Genomic DNA, 15,735 nt, shown 5'->3' on the forward strand with positions numbered 1-15,735 from the left:
GACTAAAGGTGAAGCTTTTCTCAGAAATATTTTTTCCTTCTTTTTTCCCCATTTTATAATCTCTGCTTCTTGTAAGTTACCAGTCATACCTCTAACTGGTATCAGATTGCCAAGCTGAGGAGAAGTCAAGAAAAAAAGTGTTAAGTCACAAAGAAAGTAATAATGATGTTGACTCTTTGCTCTTCCTTTTGTGCATATATGATGCTGCTTTTAAAACTAGGTCATATCTGCTCCTGTAGTCTGTTGTTTCTGAGGTCCCTGTTACCTGTGCACTTTGCTTTTGGGCAGATGAGCTCTGCACTCTTCAGGCACTTGTGAGTCCATGTTGTGCCTGGAGCCAGCCACAAGCAGCACAGCTGCAGTTATTGATACTCAACATAAGCTGTGAGCTTTTGCAGAGAAGCCAATTTTCAGTTCTTTCCACATGCGAACAAAGTGATTTTGCACAAGCTGGAAAACAATGATCTTACTTCTGCCTGTGAAGCAAAGAGCTCCGAGGTGCCGTGCATACAACACACAGAGCTGCCTCTGTGTGCTGCATGAATATCAGACCTACAGGACTGCTCTGAGAGAAATGCTTCCTGGTCATGCCATTGGGCCTCCATAGATTATATGATCATAATTAAAAGGCAGAATCAGCCATGAATGTAGCTTGAATACTATTGAATGGTGATGACAATTTCTTTAAAAAATTAAGAAACTTTCTCTAGTAGAGAACCGCAACTACTTACATGTGACCATATACACAATCAACTGAACATCACTCCGGAAAAATACAGCTCATCTGTAGCTCAGCAGTACAATTCAGGGTTCACATTTTGATCTGTAACAATAAGAAGTAAAAGAAACTGGGCAAAGGAAAGAGTTGCAACAGTGCAAGGTTCCTCATGGAGATGACCTGAGGCGCACCCCAACCACTGTTCCCTTCAGGCCAGCTGGAAAGGAAGCATTGTCCAAAGTCCTAGGGAATGAGCTCACCTTTCCCACTGCCTTGGATTGCCTAGATTTCTGCCTCCTAGCCCTTTGTCAGCCAGGCACACCTTTCCTCCTGAAATATATGCAGTCACCTATTTTCATTGTGTATGGACAAGAGGCACAGGAGAATGCCTGAGTGCAATATCAGTTCCAGTCATACCAAAGTGCCTCCAGCAGCCTGGTTTTGTATCAAAGCCTTCCAGTAAGATGTGCAGTTTGACAGGAAGCAAGGCTCATTCTTTCTGTATATCTAGCTCCTCTTACCCTTTTGGGAGCAGAGAATAAGATATGCAAGAAGCTGCACAGTGCGCATCAGTTTAGCTCCTATAGAGCCCCTGGTCTCGAATTTTTCAGCCAAGACTGTTTTCATTAGCACTGATGGGAGAATCACTCCAAACTGACATGAAAATCAGGAGAACACCCAGTCTGCAAGAGTTCACTGCCACAACATTGCAGAAGGCACTTGACGGGAGTGCATTGGTCAGTCCATTCCATGGTCTGCCAATAAGGGCTAAATGTTATGTACTGAGCAAGTACTGCAGCAGGAGCAGAAGAAGAAAAAATAATTTTTATTCTGAGTCCTGAAGTAATGTAAAACTGACTGTAGGCTTTGACACACAGGTGGAAGAAGATGGATTCAGGTAAAACAATGCATTTAATCCTGTTCTGTGCCAATTTATTTTCACACAAAAGCTGACCTGGTCATTTAAAAGTAGAAGTTGGGTGATCCAAATGTGAAAGGGGTCAATTATGTTTTAGTGAACTAGCTCAGATTCTGACAGATTCCAGGCAACTGTGGGCGTCCAGGAAATCAGGATCTGAATCAACAGGATGTTTAAAACAGGCTGGAATCTGCTTCAAACACCTGCATTTACTGTGGAAGTGACTACGTATGCAAATACTGCAGTCACTGGAGATCTGCCCAGTACAGTAAACACTTTCCAACTCACCCTAAAATAGATACTTAGATTTCTATGGATGATAAATCCATAGCTGTAGCAAAGACCAGGCAGGAAAGGCCACCTATACACAAATCCTGCTGTGGAAAGACTTTTGCCTATTCATATAGATCTTAATTAATAGGAGGAACAACTATTCATCCTGTGTTTTTACCAGTCACCAGTTGTTATGGTTCCAGTACTTTTAGGACACATCTATTTATTCAGGGGGTAGAAAAATGAATCTGCTGAGACCAACTAGTCTCAGTGGAAGCAGTGGAAAAAGGCCCATCTGAAGGCAGCTTGCACTCTCAAACAAGTTATTTGATACACCCCTGCAAATATTACTTACAATTTCTGGCCCAAATATGTTATATGGCTGTTTGAATTACTCTACATTGTTTGCTCAAAACATTTCCCAAATATCACACCAAATTATCCTTTCAGGTACTCCTGCAAAAATTCGTGGCCTGTCCTGTTTATGGGCTCAGTCATAAGAGAAATCATTTAACAGCTACAGACTGTCATATCCTTACTGTAAATATGAAAAAAAAAATCTGAGGTTCTTTTCTTTTTTTTCTTTTTTTTTTCAATTTTTATCTCTAAAGATAATCTTCAAGAGCACACAGCAACTGTGCCTCAATTCCTTTGTGGACTGATCAGGAGAGGAAACACTTGAAGAGAGCTTCACAGAAAAGAGAGGTGAAAAGATAGAAAGTAGAGATTTCAAACAGAAAATATATACACACATATATTTGTGTATAGCATAAAAGCATATGTGTATACTTATATATATTTGTTTGCTGCAAAATGCAGTTTGAGCACACAGATTCAATGTAAGACCACCAAGTTTCTGAGGATTGAGGGATTCTCTGTTAGGAATCTGTCATATTTTCTACCACAACTGCCTTGAGCCAATAAACTGTTAAAATTCTTTTCCTGGAATTTGAGGTCAGAAGGGAAATGATTGATTACACTCTTTCCTCTGACTCCTACAAGAGCTCCGTGAGGCAATTACTTGTAGAGGGAAGTAGTGGATGGCCAGAAGCCATTGTCTGTTAATCCTGGATACAGACAATATTTAAAACCTAAAGTTATAAAGGAAACCTGTTCATGTGTTATTTAAATTTCAACTAGGCAGACTTCAGGCAATTTCATCAAAGTTCTACAAGAACATGCGTCTTCATCTTGCCATAAGTCAAGGCCAAGGTACCTGCAGGAGTGCCCTCTGGCACAGGATAACTCCACACTGTGCAGGATGTCTGCCGGAGGAGTTAAAGGGAGATTTACAACATGATTGTTCATGGCCCTGCACCACCTGACAAACTCTGTGGTGCATTTAAGTGAAGGGTCCTTTCCAGGAATCAGCAGTTTTGGGAACTGCTTGCATGGCTCTTCCTCCCTGTGCAAGATAGCATGGTTTCACCCAGAGGAAAGTTACCTTGTGCTGTTGGGAAATACGAGTGTGCATATGGGCAGTGATCACAGAGACTCTATGTCCTACAGAATGAATGCTTGAGCTGATATGTTGAACTTTTCTGTTGCCTTAGCTTTGCTAATCTTTTTTAAAATATCAGTCTTCAAAAAAGCTTTTAAAAGTTTTAAAAGTCTGCTTATGTAGGAAAGATCAACATATATATAATATTCTAGCTATTAATCCCCTAAATTGGAACCTCTTCAAATCCACTTTAGGATACTTACTCTTACTGAAATTTAAACCAGCCTACAAAATGTATCAGTAGTTACACAACTTGGGTTTCAACTGACTTAAGGTTTTGTGCACAACATTTTTATAGGCTGACTTGTGTGCTGGTAAAGAAAACTGCAAACTGATTTATTTTGTAATCTAAGTAACACTTGAACTGTAAAATCATACTTCAGATGCTGAGAGGTTTTTGTCAATACTGGCTCACAGACTTACTATTTCCAAGAACCTGACTACTGCAGAAATAAAGTTTTTTAAAGACCACATTGATGAGTTTCGCTCTGAGCCGGCTCACAGACACAGATGACAGTGGCTGTGTTCATGCAAATCTTACCTAAATTAGGGTGAATGTTGCTAACACCAGCAGAGAATCCTGACCTTGCTGATTTATACTTCAAAAAGATGAAGGTTCAAGTGAACTAAAATCAGCACAACTGCATAGTCCAGGACAGACACAGGAAATTTGAAAGTAGATATGTACATTTAATTTTACTACTTAGCTAGTTCTGAAGATTCGGTGCAGCATTTGCTTGTGGAGTTTCTTTGCCTCTCATCTGTATTTTTTAAATTTCATGGAAACAAATTTTTGGTTCAATCTTGGAAAGTGCCTGCTTTTACTCTGTCAGGCTGGAGAACAGAAGCACTCCCTAGTAGGCAGAAATGACAGCATTATTTTTATTCATTTTTGAATAAAGCAGTTTTTCTCTAGAATGGTAGAGCTAACAAGCTCTAACAGGTATGCACCCCTCTACTACATGAAAGCTGGTAATGTTTCTATATTTTCTTGCTGAAAAAAGAGAGGGGTTTTTACCTCTCAATGTGAAATCCTTGTGGAGAGAAGACACTTTTGTTTTACCTTGCCCTGATGGTTTGAGGTCAGAGCTATAACCACCGTAGGGTTTACTTTGACTGTGTGTACTAAGATAGGGACTGACATTTATGTCTGAAGGAGTTTTTGATTTATATAATGAGTATAGCTTAACTTTTTTATTGTAAAATATATGCCAGCTTTTGCAGTGAAGGTATGCATATGGTTTACTTATGTCCTTTATCTGAGTGATCTTTGGTGAACAATTAGAAATAAAGAACAGGGTTTTTTAAAAGCTAAATGGCATGGAAGGTCAGGAATATCATAGCTAGTTCAACACCTTCAGTTTTGTTTTCTCTGCTCAGTAATACTTGCACATACAAGTGCACTGAGGGTAGAAGTGTCATTTCCCAAATGTATTTCTTCTTAAAAGAAGGTAAGCTAAAACATCAAATACTGCCTTTGTGATAACATAACTAAGGCTTGGCAACAGTTTCTGACCTTTGTGATAATGATACTCAGAACAGAACAATAGGAAAACAAATAGGCTAAAAGAACAAGGAAGCCCAAGTACAAAGAAATTTCTTAGAAGACTTATGTTCACATCTTCACTGAGTGAACCAAACTCTTGGCTTTTAGAGATGTAGAGGTGTAACACTGCCAGCTAAAATTTGCATGAAAGTTTATTGCAAGGGTGAGAAAGAACCATCAGTACAAAACCTGCAGCCCCTTTAGGTAAGGCCCATGTTCTGTTTAGGAAACATTCAGACAGCGATGGACTCATTTGCATTGCTCAGATTGGTGAACTTGAACATTTGCAAAGTGTTTCTCTGAATCGCATGAATGGTGCTTTAGGAACTGGACTTGAGATGTGTTACAAAAGGGCAATTTTTCTTCTTGTTCTCATATTAAAACCCCTTACTTTATTAAAATATCGAAATGTTTGTCACTTTTCCCACAGCTCAAGATAATCGACTCTTGGCTCTTTACCTTCCTGACACCTTCTTCTCCTCACACTCAGTCTACAATAGAAATTAAGCATTTGTTTTATGGGCTTTTACTCATCTCAGTAGTAATTCACATAGTCCAGGAGGGGTTGAAAACCCAGCAGGAACACTTGAGAGCACCCAAGTTGCCTCTAGTTATCTACCATTAGGTAGACATAAACTATCCTAACCCTCTAGCTCTTGTTACTGCTTTGTAATCAAACTGAATAAGCAAAAAAATAATGTCAAATAAAGTATACTAAAAAGCAGTGTTTAAAAAAAGCAAAATACATTCTTCAGCTACCCTTGCATTGATGAAAAACTATTAATAGGGTTTTTCTAATTGCTTGCAATAAAATCTGTGCTTCCACTTTGCTTCATTCTAAATCTATTTGCACTTGAGTTGAAATTGCATTTCAGCTTGTTTTACCTGTAATCTGAAACATGCCATCCTGCATTCTTCAGCTAGAAGGGTGTCTCTCTACAAGTATAACAATATCAAAGACTTTATGAAATAAGAACTTTTTTCCCTTATGCAATAGTGCTTTGGCAGGTGGTGAAACAAAAATTAAGAAACACAATAAGTTTTGAAAGGCTTTCTGCTGCGGGATATATTTTAAGAGGTATTTTTCCATCTGAAATCACAAAGCAAATCTCAATTTTTTTGTAAATAGGCAATTTTCATTTTGACTTCACTCAAGGGCTTTTCAGTCTTTTTCACAGGTGTGCTTGAAACTGAGAACAGGAAGATAATAGATGTAAGAGAGAAATCACATCAGCTTAATTTAGCAGTTCTCTAAAAATAGAGACATGTCTACTGTTCCTCTTCCACACAAAGAAGCAACACATATCTTGTGATTTTTTTACTGTTTGATTTTCAGTACAACCTTAAATGTTTTATTTATCAACTTTTGTCAATTGAAGGGAATGAAATTCCTATTCCTATCAGAAAAGCATTAAGCAGCTGTCACCTTAACTTATGGTTACAGCTTGGATGAAAACATGATGCCACTGAATTTCCAAGTGAGTTTTCTGTGCAGAGTGCCATGAGCCAGTGAGTACAAAGAGTAGCAAAAAAAATCCTACATGGATTTAGTGAGCATTACTCCAGAGGCTTAGTACTTAATATGAGACTAATATACATCCATCTACTAAATGTTTCAGAAATCAGGCAAGCAGAAAAGCTTAACATTTCTCCTTCTATGTCACAATCTTGAGGACTGATGTAAATGTCTCTAAGACTGGGTCATGTCGCTTGAAGAATCCTTATTTAGTTTTTGTTTCAGTATGTACATTGGTCTGTTGTATTTGAAATATAGGTCTCCCAAAATTAAAGAAAAAAGCATGTACTTCTAACAGGGAAATTTATGTAACAGAACTATATTTTGAAAAATTATGCATATGAAATCATAGCTTAGGGTGGATGTTTTAAAATCTGTGCAAGCTTCACTGATTTGAATTCTGTTGTAAAGCTGAAGTTGGATGGGAAAAGCTCATAAAATGTAAGAGGAGTCTAATTTTAAACCTCTAAAGAGGAATTATTTTCTCTCTTGATGTATTACATTTACAAATTAAACCACAAGAGACAGACAGAGGCTGTGGGTGCAGTGGGGGAAGGACACAGTTGCCCTGAACCAGATAAAAATGTAAACACAGCCTTAACTAAACCCCAACAGACGCAGGAATGGGAGGGGTACGTTGTGGTTCCAGCAGCTCAACCTGCTGTGGTAGTTTCAGTCTAGCCAGCAGCCAAACCCCACACAGTCAATTGTTCACCTCCCCCACTAGGCAGGACTGGGGAGAGATTTGAAAGGGTAAAAGGAAGAAAAATTGTGGGTTGAGAAAAAGACAATTTAATAAGAAAAACAAAAGCCATGCACACAAGCAAAGCAAAACAAGGAATTAATTCACTGTTTCCCATGGGCTGACAGGTGTTCAGCCATCTCCAGAAAAGCAGGGCCCCATCCCATGAAAGGCTTATTTGCCAAGAAAATCACCATCACTGCAAATGGTCCCCCTTCCTCCTTCTTCCCTCTGCTTTATATGCCGGTAATGGAATATCCCTTTGGTCACTTTGGGCTGCCTGTCTGTATCTCCTCCCAGCCTCGTGTACCCCCAACCTCCTTGCCAGCATGGCACTACAAAAAGCAGTGTGGTGGCTCTGTGTAAGCCCTGCACAGCAGTAACAAAAATATCTCTCTATTGTCAACTCTGTGTTCAGCACAAATCAAAAAAATAGTCTCATACCAGCCACTGTGAAGAAAATTGGCTCTATTCCAGCCAAACCCCACACACCTGGGCATTTAAAAAGCAAATCATTACAAGTGAGGGTGAATCAGAGCAGGAATTTCTTCTAGTCCAGGCTTTCCTGACAAGGAATTCAGGATTAGTGTCAGAGAATCTGGCAAAAGGAAAGATGAAATAGGGAGGAGGATTTTCTGTACTCCACATTTCCTCAACACATTTCCCCAAGAGTCTATCCGCCCTCATGAATGACCTGCAACATCAGTGTTGTGTGCTTTGCATGCCCCCTTCTCCCCTGCAGAAGACTCTAAAGGAACCACCCATCATTCCTCTGCTCATTGTGATGGACACCTGAATTACTAAAAACAATGTCAAGGAGACATACCATTTTTGGAAAGCTCTTGTAGGCACATAATCAGTAAGTCTGGTGTCTTTCAACTCCAGTTCAAGAGGTGCCTGCATTTGGAGGCACTTCTGTTTTACTGAAAGTAGTGTTCCACAAGTGCATAAAATTTGCCTTTAGTCAGGCCGTGAATGCTGACACTGTTTTGCATTTGGCAGCATCCAGGCATGCATTTTTTATCTCCTTCTTATCAAGATGTTCTCTCAGAAAAATGCAAGTACAGAAGAAAATACATTTGAGATTAACACAAACCAAAATGTGAGACATATTAGATAGCTTTATGACCAGTGTGATAGATTTAATGGAAATTTTTACCTATATTCCTTCCTTCCCAAGTACCTGTAATTTCTATAGGAGTAGCTTCTAGAGGCCAGTGATAGCAAATATCTTTCATTTGCTCTACATTATTAGAGCTCTGTGGTAACTCTGATATAGACAACAATCTTCTGTTTGGATTGAGAAGTATAGAGTTGTTAGGCTCACAGGGATGCTACTTGAGCAGGATTTTTGAGGTAACGGACTTAATGAATAAACATTTGCTATGCTAAGTCACAAACAGATGGGTTGAAATAGAGAGCATGAAGGCTTTTTTCCCAGAGTTATGTGACAGTGAGTGCTTTTTCAAGTTAGCCTGTAAAATTAAGAATTAGCTCCAATCTTGATAGATCTCCCCTGATAAGATTTGAATTTCATTTGCAATAGATTTGGCTCCAAGGGCTTTTTGCAATTGTGTCCATATGATGATCACTTCACTACCTGAAACACACTTGCTCTGTGTCATGTGCGTGATATATGTCCATCTCTGATTTCTCTGAAATTCCTATTTTCTTGTTTCTTTATCTAGGATTCCAACATCTCAGCTGGAAGCAACATTAATCAATACAACTGTCTTGATACTCACTCTCACCACTTCTGAATATTTGTAGCTGACATTTAAAGCACTATTGTCAAATATATCAGATCAAGAGAGAACTTTAATAAGCCCCCACTGAGCTGCTTGCTGCTGTAGCTGTGCCTTTTTCTGGATCTGCATTTGGGTTTTTCTCAGTTGATTATCTCTTTACTGCACTGCAGCCTCCAGTAGAGACTTCACATTTGCCAGGTCCCAGGAATCATCAATGGTTCAGAAAACAAGTTTTTCAGTAAAAGCCTCTCTCAGAAAGTACAGTTTTTGGTCAGAATTATTATTTCCAGAAACTATAGAGTTTCTCAGCACTGTGGGATGAGCTCTTTGAGGACTGACTGGTTGGACTGCTCATGGCCTATGAGCACACAAACTAAACCCTTTTTAAACAAGATATCAGGTAAAGTGATACCAACATGTTTTTTAACCTAACCTCCTACAGCAGGGCTGCCTTGCAACAAGGTGCTTGGGATAAACCATGCAGGTGATGAGAGTCCACAAGCAGGAGTGCGTCTGAACCCACTCTCTGCCTGTAATTAAGTAGTAGAGATGTGCCCACAGTTATCGGCTGACTTGGCCTGGCACCTCTTCAGCCCTTATTGTAACTCTTTGCAGAACCTACTGTATATCTATCCTCTGCCTTTCTGGGTATTTGTTGCCATTTCTTCACTTTTTCAATGTTGTACTTTTGTGAAATTGCCTCCCTGTTCTCAAAGTTTAAGGAAAGCAAGCACACACATTGAGGTGTAAGTTTTGTCCTGCAGCTGCTGAATGCTTCCATGCTGCTTAAAATAAATACACTAAACCATGAGCTATTGCATCTGCCAAGAAATATCTATGAAAAGCAGACAGTGAAAGCATGGGTCTGCTTTGCAGACTGCAAAACTGAAAGTAATCTTGCAGAATTAGAGATTATGCAAATAAGACCGCTGCAAACAGGACATTTTAAACTAAGTTACATTTTGCAGAGACTGAAGCTCAATAGTATTTTTTTCTTGGTAGAAGAGGGCTTCTCCAGCCTGTAAACCAGTCCAAGCAATTGCAATCTGTCACTGCTTCTCATTTTTCTTTCTTTATATTCTTTTTATATTATAAATATAGCAAGAGTCATTGAATGTATATTTTCTTTTCCCTAAATTGAAAAAAAGCAAAAAAAAAATTAAAATCCACACCTTATTTGAAATGGATCACAGTTTAGTTGTGGGGAAGAAATGTCAGAAGATACTGTGCACTACAGAAATCAAGGTTATGACACCTAGAGTAGATGCAATGGATTTAGCTCCAGGAAATCCATGGACTAGTGTTCTCACGCAGACATCAATTGAATGTCAACTTGTGATATGTGATTTTCCTTATGTTACAGTAACGTAATGAATAGACTACAGAGCAATCCATTTGAGAGGGATTGATGGGCCAAGGTCAAGGGTGTGAGGTTCAATAAGGCAAAATGCCAAGGGCAGGACTTGGCATTTTGCCTTATTGAACCTCACACCCTTGACCCCACACAGCAATACAGGCTTGTGGGAGGCAGAATGCCTGGGACATTGCCCAGTGGAGAAGAACCCAGACGCTCTTCATAATCAGTGCTATGATCTAATTGACATGGTGAGGTTTGCTCAAAGATGCCATGATCTTGGATGTCTTTTTCAAGTTAAATGATTCTGTGATTCTAAGTATCAGAAAACCATTCACCAGGGTTAGCTAGCTAAGCTAGCTGCTCCAAAATAGGAAGAAGTCAGATTGGTGATTTGAAGGGAGGCAAGAATTTCAGAAAGTAATTTTAATGGATTGAGTGCATTCAAGGAAAATCTGTCAAAGTAAAGAATTTTTTTAGTTGATTAATACATGATTCATGTCCTAAATTTCTGCTTTGACATATTGTTTTTCTCACTTGACATTTCTCCTCTAGGTTTTCAAGCCAAGTGTTCATGATATGATCCAGCTGGCTTACAGGGATCAACAATCCACTTATGAAAAATGGTTAAAAACGAATCCCACCTGGACGATTTGACACTGGCAATGCTCCAGAATAAAACAGTCTCCATCACTCTCCCAGTTGTGTATACAGTAGTGGCTGTGATCAGCATCCCTGGCAATTTGTTCTCCCTTTGGGTGCTCTGCTGGCACATCAAGCCCAAAACACCTTCTGTTATTTTCATGATCAACTTAAGCATCACGGACCTTATGCTGGCCTTATGTTTCCCCTTCCAGATTTCTTATCACGTCCGAAGCAATCACTGGACATTTGGCAAGACTCTTTGCAGCCTTGTGACAGTGATGTTCTATTCCAACATGTATTCTTCCATACTGACCATGACCTTTATCAGCATGGAGCGGTACATGGGTGTGGTACACCCCTTGAAGTCGGTCAAGTGGAGAAGAAAAAGATATGCCTTGGCTGCCTGCCTAGCTATGTGGTTTGCCTTGCTACTAGCCTTCTACCCACTAGAAACTACAGACCTGACCTATGAAGTGAAAGAATTAGGGATTATAACCTGTTTTGATGTCCTTAAATGGAATATGCTGCCCAACTTTGCAGCTTGGGTAGCCTTTCTCCTCACTTTATTTGTTGTGCTGTTCCTGATCCCTTTTGTTGTAACAGTTGGATGCTACATTGGTATCATTAGGAAGCTAATTCAGACATCAAGCAGATATGGCAATAGGCAAAAGACTAGATCCATATACCTGGCAATAATTGTCCTTCTGTCCTTCATCACTTGCTTTGCCCCCAATAACTTTATCCTACTTGCACATATGATCAGCCGCCTATTTTACAACCGCAGTTTGTACCCTGCCTACAAGCTCACCTTGTGCCTCAGTTGCTTCAACAACTGCATAGATCCCTTCATTTATTATTTTGCATCCAGAGAATTTTACCAGAAATTCATGCAATTGTTTCGCCCTATGGTACCGCTCAACGACAGCTTGGAAACCAGAAGGGAAAGTTTATTCTCTGGCAGGACCATGTCAGCCAGATCGATGTCAAGTGGACCCATGGATGGGTTAGAGGGAGTAAGGATCAATTTGCAAAGGCAGGAAAGTGTTTTTTAGTGTTAGATATTCCCAGAAGAAAGACACCTGTGAAACTCAGGAGTAGACACAGAAAACATTTCCTTTTGAAAGGCCATGCTGAAAATACCTTGCTTCAGTGACAGAACTCAAGCTGTACTTAAATTGCATTTCAGGATTTTCTGGTCATGGAAGTGCTAAAGGAACTCAATTTCTTCAAGAAGGCACTGAAGCAAATCAAGCAGGGTTAGCCTGGAAATAGCCTGGAAATAGCCTTGCTGCATAAGACCAAGGGATAGGTTTAGAACAGTTACTCTCAGGTTGTACTACAGTTAACCAAAGACTTTCAATTCTCAGTGAATGTGAAATATTACTGTACATGAATTAGAGCATATACCAAAGCTGGTTTGGGAGTAATGGAGTTGTTTTTCTAAAGAATGTGCTAAGCTTTGTTTTTGTTTTTTGATTATATTTCCTTCTCTGTTGTTGTATTTTTATAAAAGAAAGAATAAAAGTAGCATGGTATTTTACCATTAATGCATAATGCAGAGCCACTGTGAAATCACCCAACTGCTTTTCAGTCAAACCACACTGACACTTGAAAAGGCTAGGTTGACTCATATTATTATTTATTTCAATCTTATACAGCAAAACATCTCATACAATGAAAGGAAAGCTAACAATGTTTGCAAATACAGCTGCACTTCTTGAAGTTATTAATTTCTCAGGACTATGGGGAGCACTTTATTGAAAGTAACAGGCCTTCCCGCATTAACCTATTACAGTACCAATGCTGCTTGTATGGGGTTAGTATCAACTGGTCATTTTCACCAATGTGAAAAGGCTACACATAGAAGAACCATCCCCCTCAGCAGAATTTAACTTTACATAGTGCCTGGGGAGTGATGTTTTCTTCCTTACAGAGATAGTGTAGATTATAAACCAGATTTTCAGCTGGATAAATGAAAATTCAACCACAGACTGGAGAGTCATTCTGTGCCAGCAGAAGCCAGATGAAAACTTTTCCTGATGGCCAGATGTCAGAAACAGACTTCTTTCAGGCAGGCAAGAAGAAAGAAGAAAGATGAAAATAAGGCTTGAGAATGGGAGTTGTACAAAACATCCTGAAAATAAGTTATGGCAGGTAGGTTGAGCAGTCCTGTGTTTGGAGCCCTCCTCTGAAATGTCTTTCTACAGTTTGTTTGCGTATTGTGTGCCATGTTTAATCCTTCTCACTTCGCAACAACTGCCTGCATGCCTGGAAAGACAACTGCTGCAGAACATGCACTGGGGACAGAAAAAAGAGAAGATATTCCTGTAGTATTTACAGCTTTTTACCTACATTTGACTCTCACTGACAGAGGATAGACACAAACCACCTGAGAAGACCAGACAAGACCCCCTCACAAGCAAGACAAAAATATACAATATCCTTTTGCTGCGTTTCGACTCCATCCAACAGTGAGGAGGAAGCCGTCTGCAATGTTGTAGATAGCTGGTTGAGACATCTCATGCTGCACTGATTCCTGAGCTCCTGTGCTTAAGTAATAGGCAACCCCCAAGGCCCTTAAAATTTGCCATTTTTCTTTGGGCATCTCATGGTTCAAAACCAATTTTACACCACTAATTACCATGAATTTCTTCACAGTGGAGGGTGGGAAACCACAACATGCACAGTGAGATATTTGAATGTCCTCTCTTCTGCTAAAGTATTGTCAGTTTTTGGAATAGAATAAATGTGAGTTGACCTAGCACTACTGTTTACAAGCCAATGTGAACATTCAGTGCTTTGTGGCATTTCACAGTGCTAGTTTTAATTGATCGGCACATTTTCTGAGTACAAAGCAAATCTTAGTGATACGTAACTTACCCAAACCCTCCCATCAACTTGCCTGGAAGCTACCCTTCACTATTCACTTTCACATGATTCCAGCTTTCTCACTATCACAATTCTTTAATTGTTTTTTGCATTTTGTTGTGGCAGATTTTTTTTTTTTTTAAGTTTTTACTGGAATCTCTCTCCTTTTTCTTTTTTTTTTTTTAAACATGGAAATATTTTTACATTGAAAGCCTTTACTTCTCCTACATTTATACAGACTTTGACTCTGTTTTATCTTGAACATGATCCTCAAGTGCATAGTCCCTCCTAAAATATGCTGCAAAGTGCCTGAACTATAACTGACACAAAATAGAGCCAAGAGGGCAGAAACCTTGCACTTTGGACATCAACTGCTATATTTTGAAAAATGGTGAATTGCTCCTTTTTTAAGTGAAAAAAGATGCTCACAATGGACTGAAAATATTCTCTCCAAACTCATGCAGCTCTTCATAACCCTTCATCTCTCTTCTGAATATGTTTAAAAGGAACAGGAAGGATGCCTCATTTGAGTACACTTCATGCCATTTCACTAACTAGCTTCTAGTTAACTCCTGTTGGGTCAGTGAGATTGTTCCTTGAGAAAAGAATGTAAAAATGCACCCATTAACACCAGTCCGAGTCCGATGGAATATACTGTGAAGTCTTGGAGAGTTTTTATTTGAGAGGAATAGAATAAATTATTATTAAAAGAGGCCCATCATACTGTTCTTTCATCCTGGAAATACATCCTTCTGGAGCACCATAAGGATAATGACTTCTACCCTCCTTGATCAGTAAGTGTAAGTTGGCATCCAAATACATATAAATATATACATATAAATATACATTGCAATTTGTGAAGTTATTGAAAAGATCATGTCCATATTCTGTACAATTTGGGGAATATGGGCCCTGGGCAACTTGCTTACTTATAAGCATTATTATGTGGTTAATGTAATTTTACTGAAAAGAATGTAAAGTCTTCTGTTTGTTTTCAGGGTTGGTAGGAGAGTTTGTGTTTGCAGTTGTTTTTTATGACAGTATACAAATTTAGTCTATGAATGTTCTTGAACTTTTTTGTAATATAATGATAATAATAAAGGAAAAAAAAAAAGTACATTATTTAAGATTCATTCCTGTGTTTTTACCTGCCATGCGGAAAAAACTTCCGAGCATAGCAGTGGGCAAGGAAACCAAGTTATGAAATAAAATTCATCTATTTCTCATTGTTATTGTGGATTTTTAAATTTTTTTTCACATTTCTTTACAGGATAGATATATATATATATTAGAAGTTGGCATTATCATAGACACTTCACAAAAATTTGAAAAGTATCAATACTTTAATGAGATGTTGGCTAACTCGAGTCCTTCTCCTGATGCAAGAGGTGCACCAATACATATATTTTTTTAAATTTCTATGCCTTTCTGAAGGAGCCTAGCAGTCAGAGGTTGTCCCACCCTCAGTCTGGAGCAGGGCATTGGAGGAATCTGGGAACAGACAGTCAGAGTCAGTTGTGATGGAATCATAGAATCATAAAATATATCAAGTTGGAAAGGACCCACAAGGATCATCGAGTCAAGCTCATGGGCCTGCACAGGACCATCCCCAAGAGTCACACCATGTGCCCAGGAGTATTGTCCAAACACTTCTTGAACTCTATCAGGCTGGTGCTGTGACCATATCCCTGGAGAGCCTATTCCAGTGCCCAAACAACCTCAGGGTAAAGAATATTTTCCTGATATTCAACCTAAATCTCACCTGATACAACTTCAGGCCAACCCCTTGGTTCCTGTTCCTGGTCATCAGAGAGAAGAGATCAGTGCCTGCCCCTCTGCTTCCCCTCACAAGGAAGTTGTAACTGGACTGAGGTCTCCTCTCAGTCTCCTCCAGGCTGAGCAGAC

At 39.2% G+C, this 15,735-nt stretch overlaps 1 protein-coding gene across 1 annotated transcript in view; it reads left to right on the forward strand.

The window, feature by feature from the left end:
- P2RY8 (P2Y receptor family member 8) overlaps positions 1 to 14,010 on the forward strand; it is a 32,434-nt gene extending 18,424 nt beyond the window's left edge. The window contains exon 3 of the mRNA XM_005495541.4: positions 10,873 to 14,010. Coding sequence (XP_005495598.1) covers positions 10,941 to 12,014 — 1,074 coding nt within the window. The 5' untranslated portion in view covers positions 10,873 to 10,940 and the 3' untranslated portion in view covers positions 12,015 to 14,010. The remainder of the gene's footprint in view (positions 1 to 10,872) is intronic.
- The last annotated feature ends 1,725 nt before the right edge of the window (positions 14,011 to 15,735 follow it).

Source organism: Zonotrichia albicollis, chromosome 2 (genome assembly GCF_047830755.1).
Source record: "Zonotrichia albicollis isolate bZonAlb1 chromosome 2, bZonAlb1.hap1, whole genome shotgun sequence".
Lineage (NCBI taxonomy): Eukaryota > Metazoa > Chordata > Aves > Passeriformes > Passerellidae > Zonotrichia > Zonotrichia albicollis.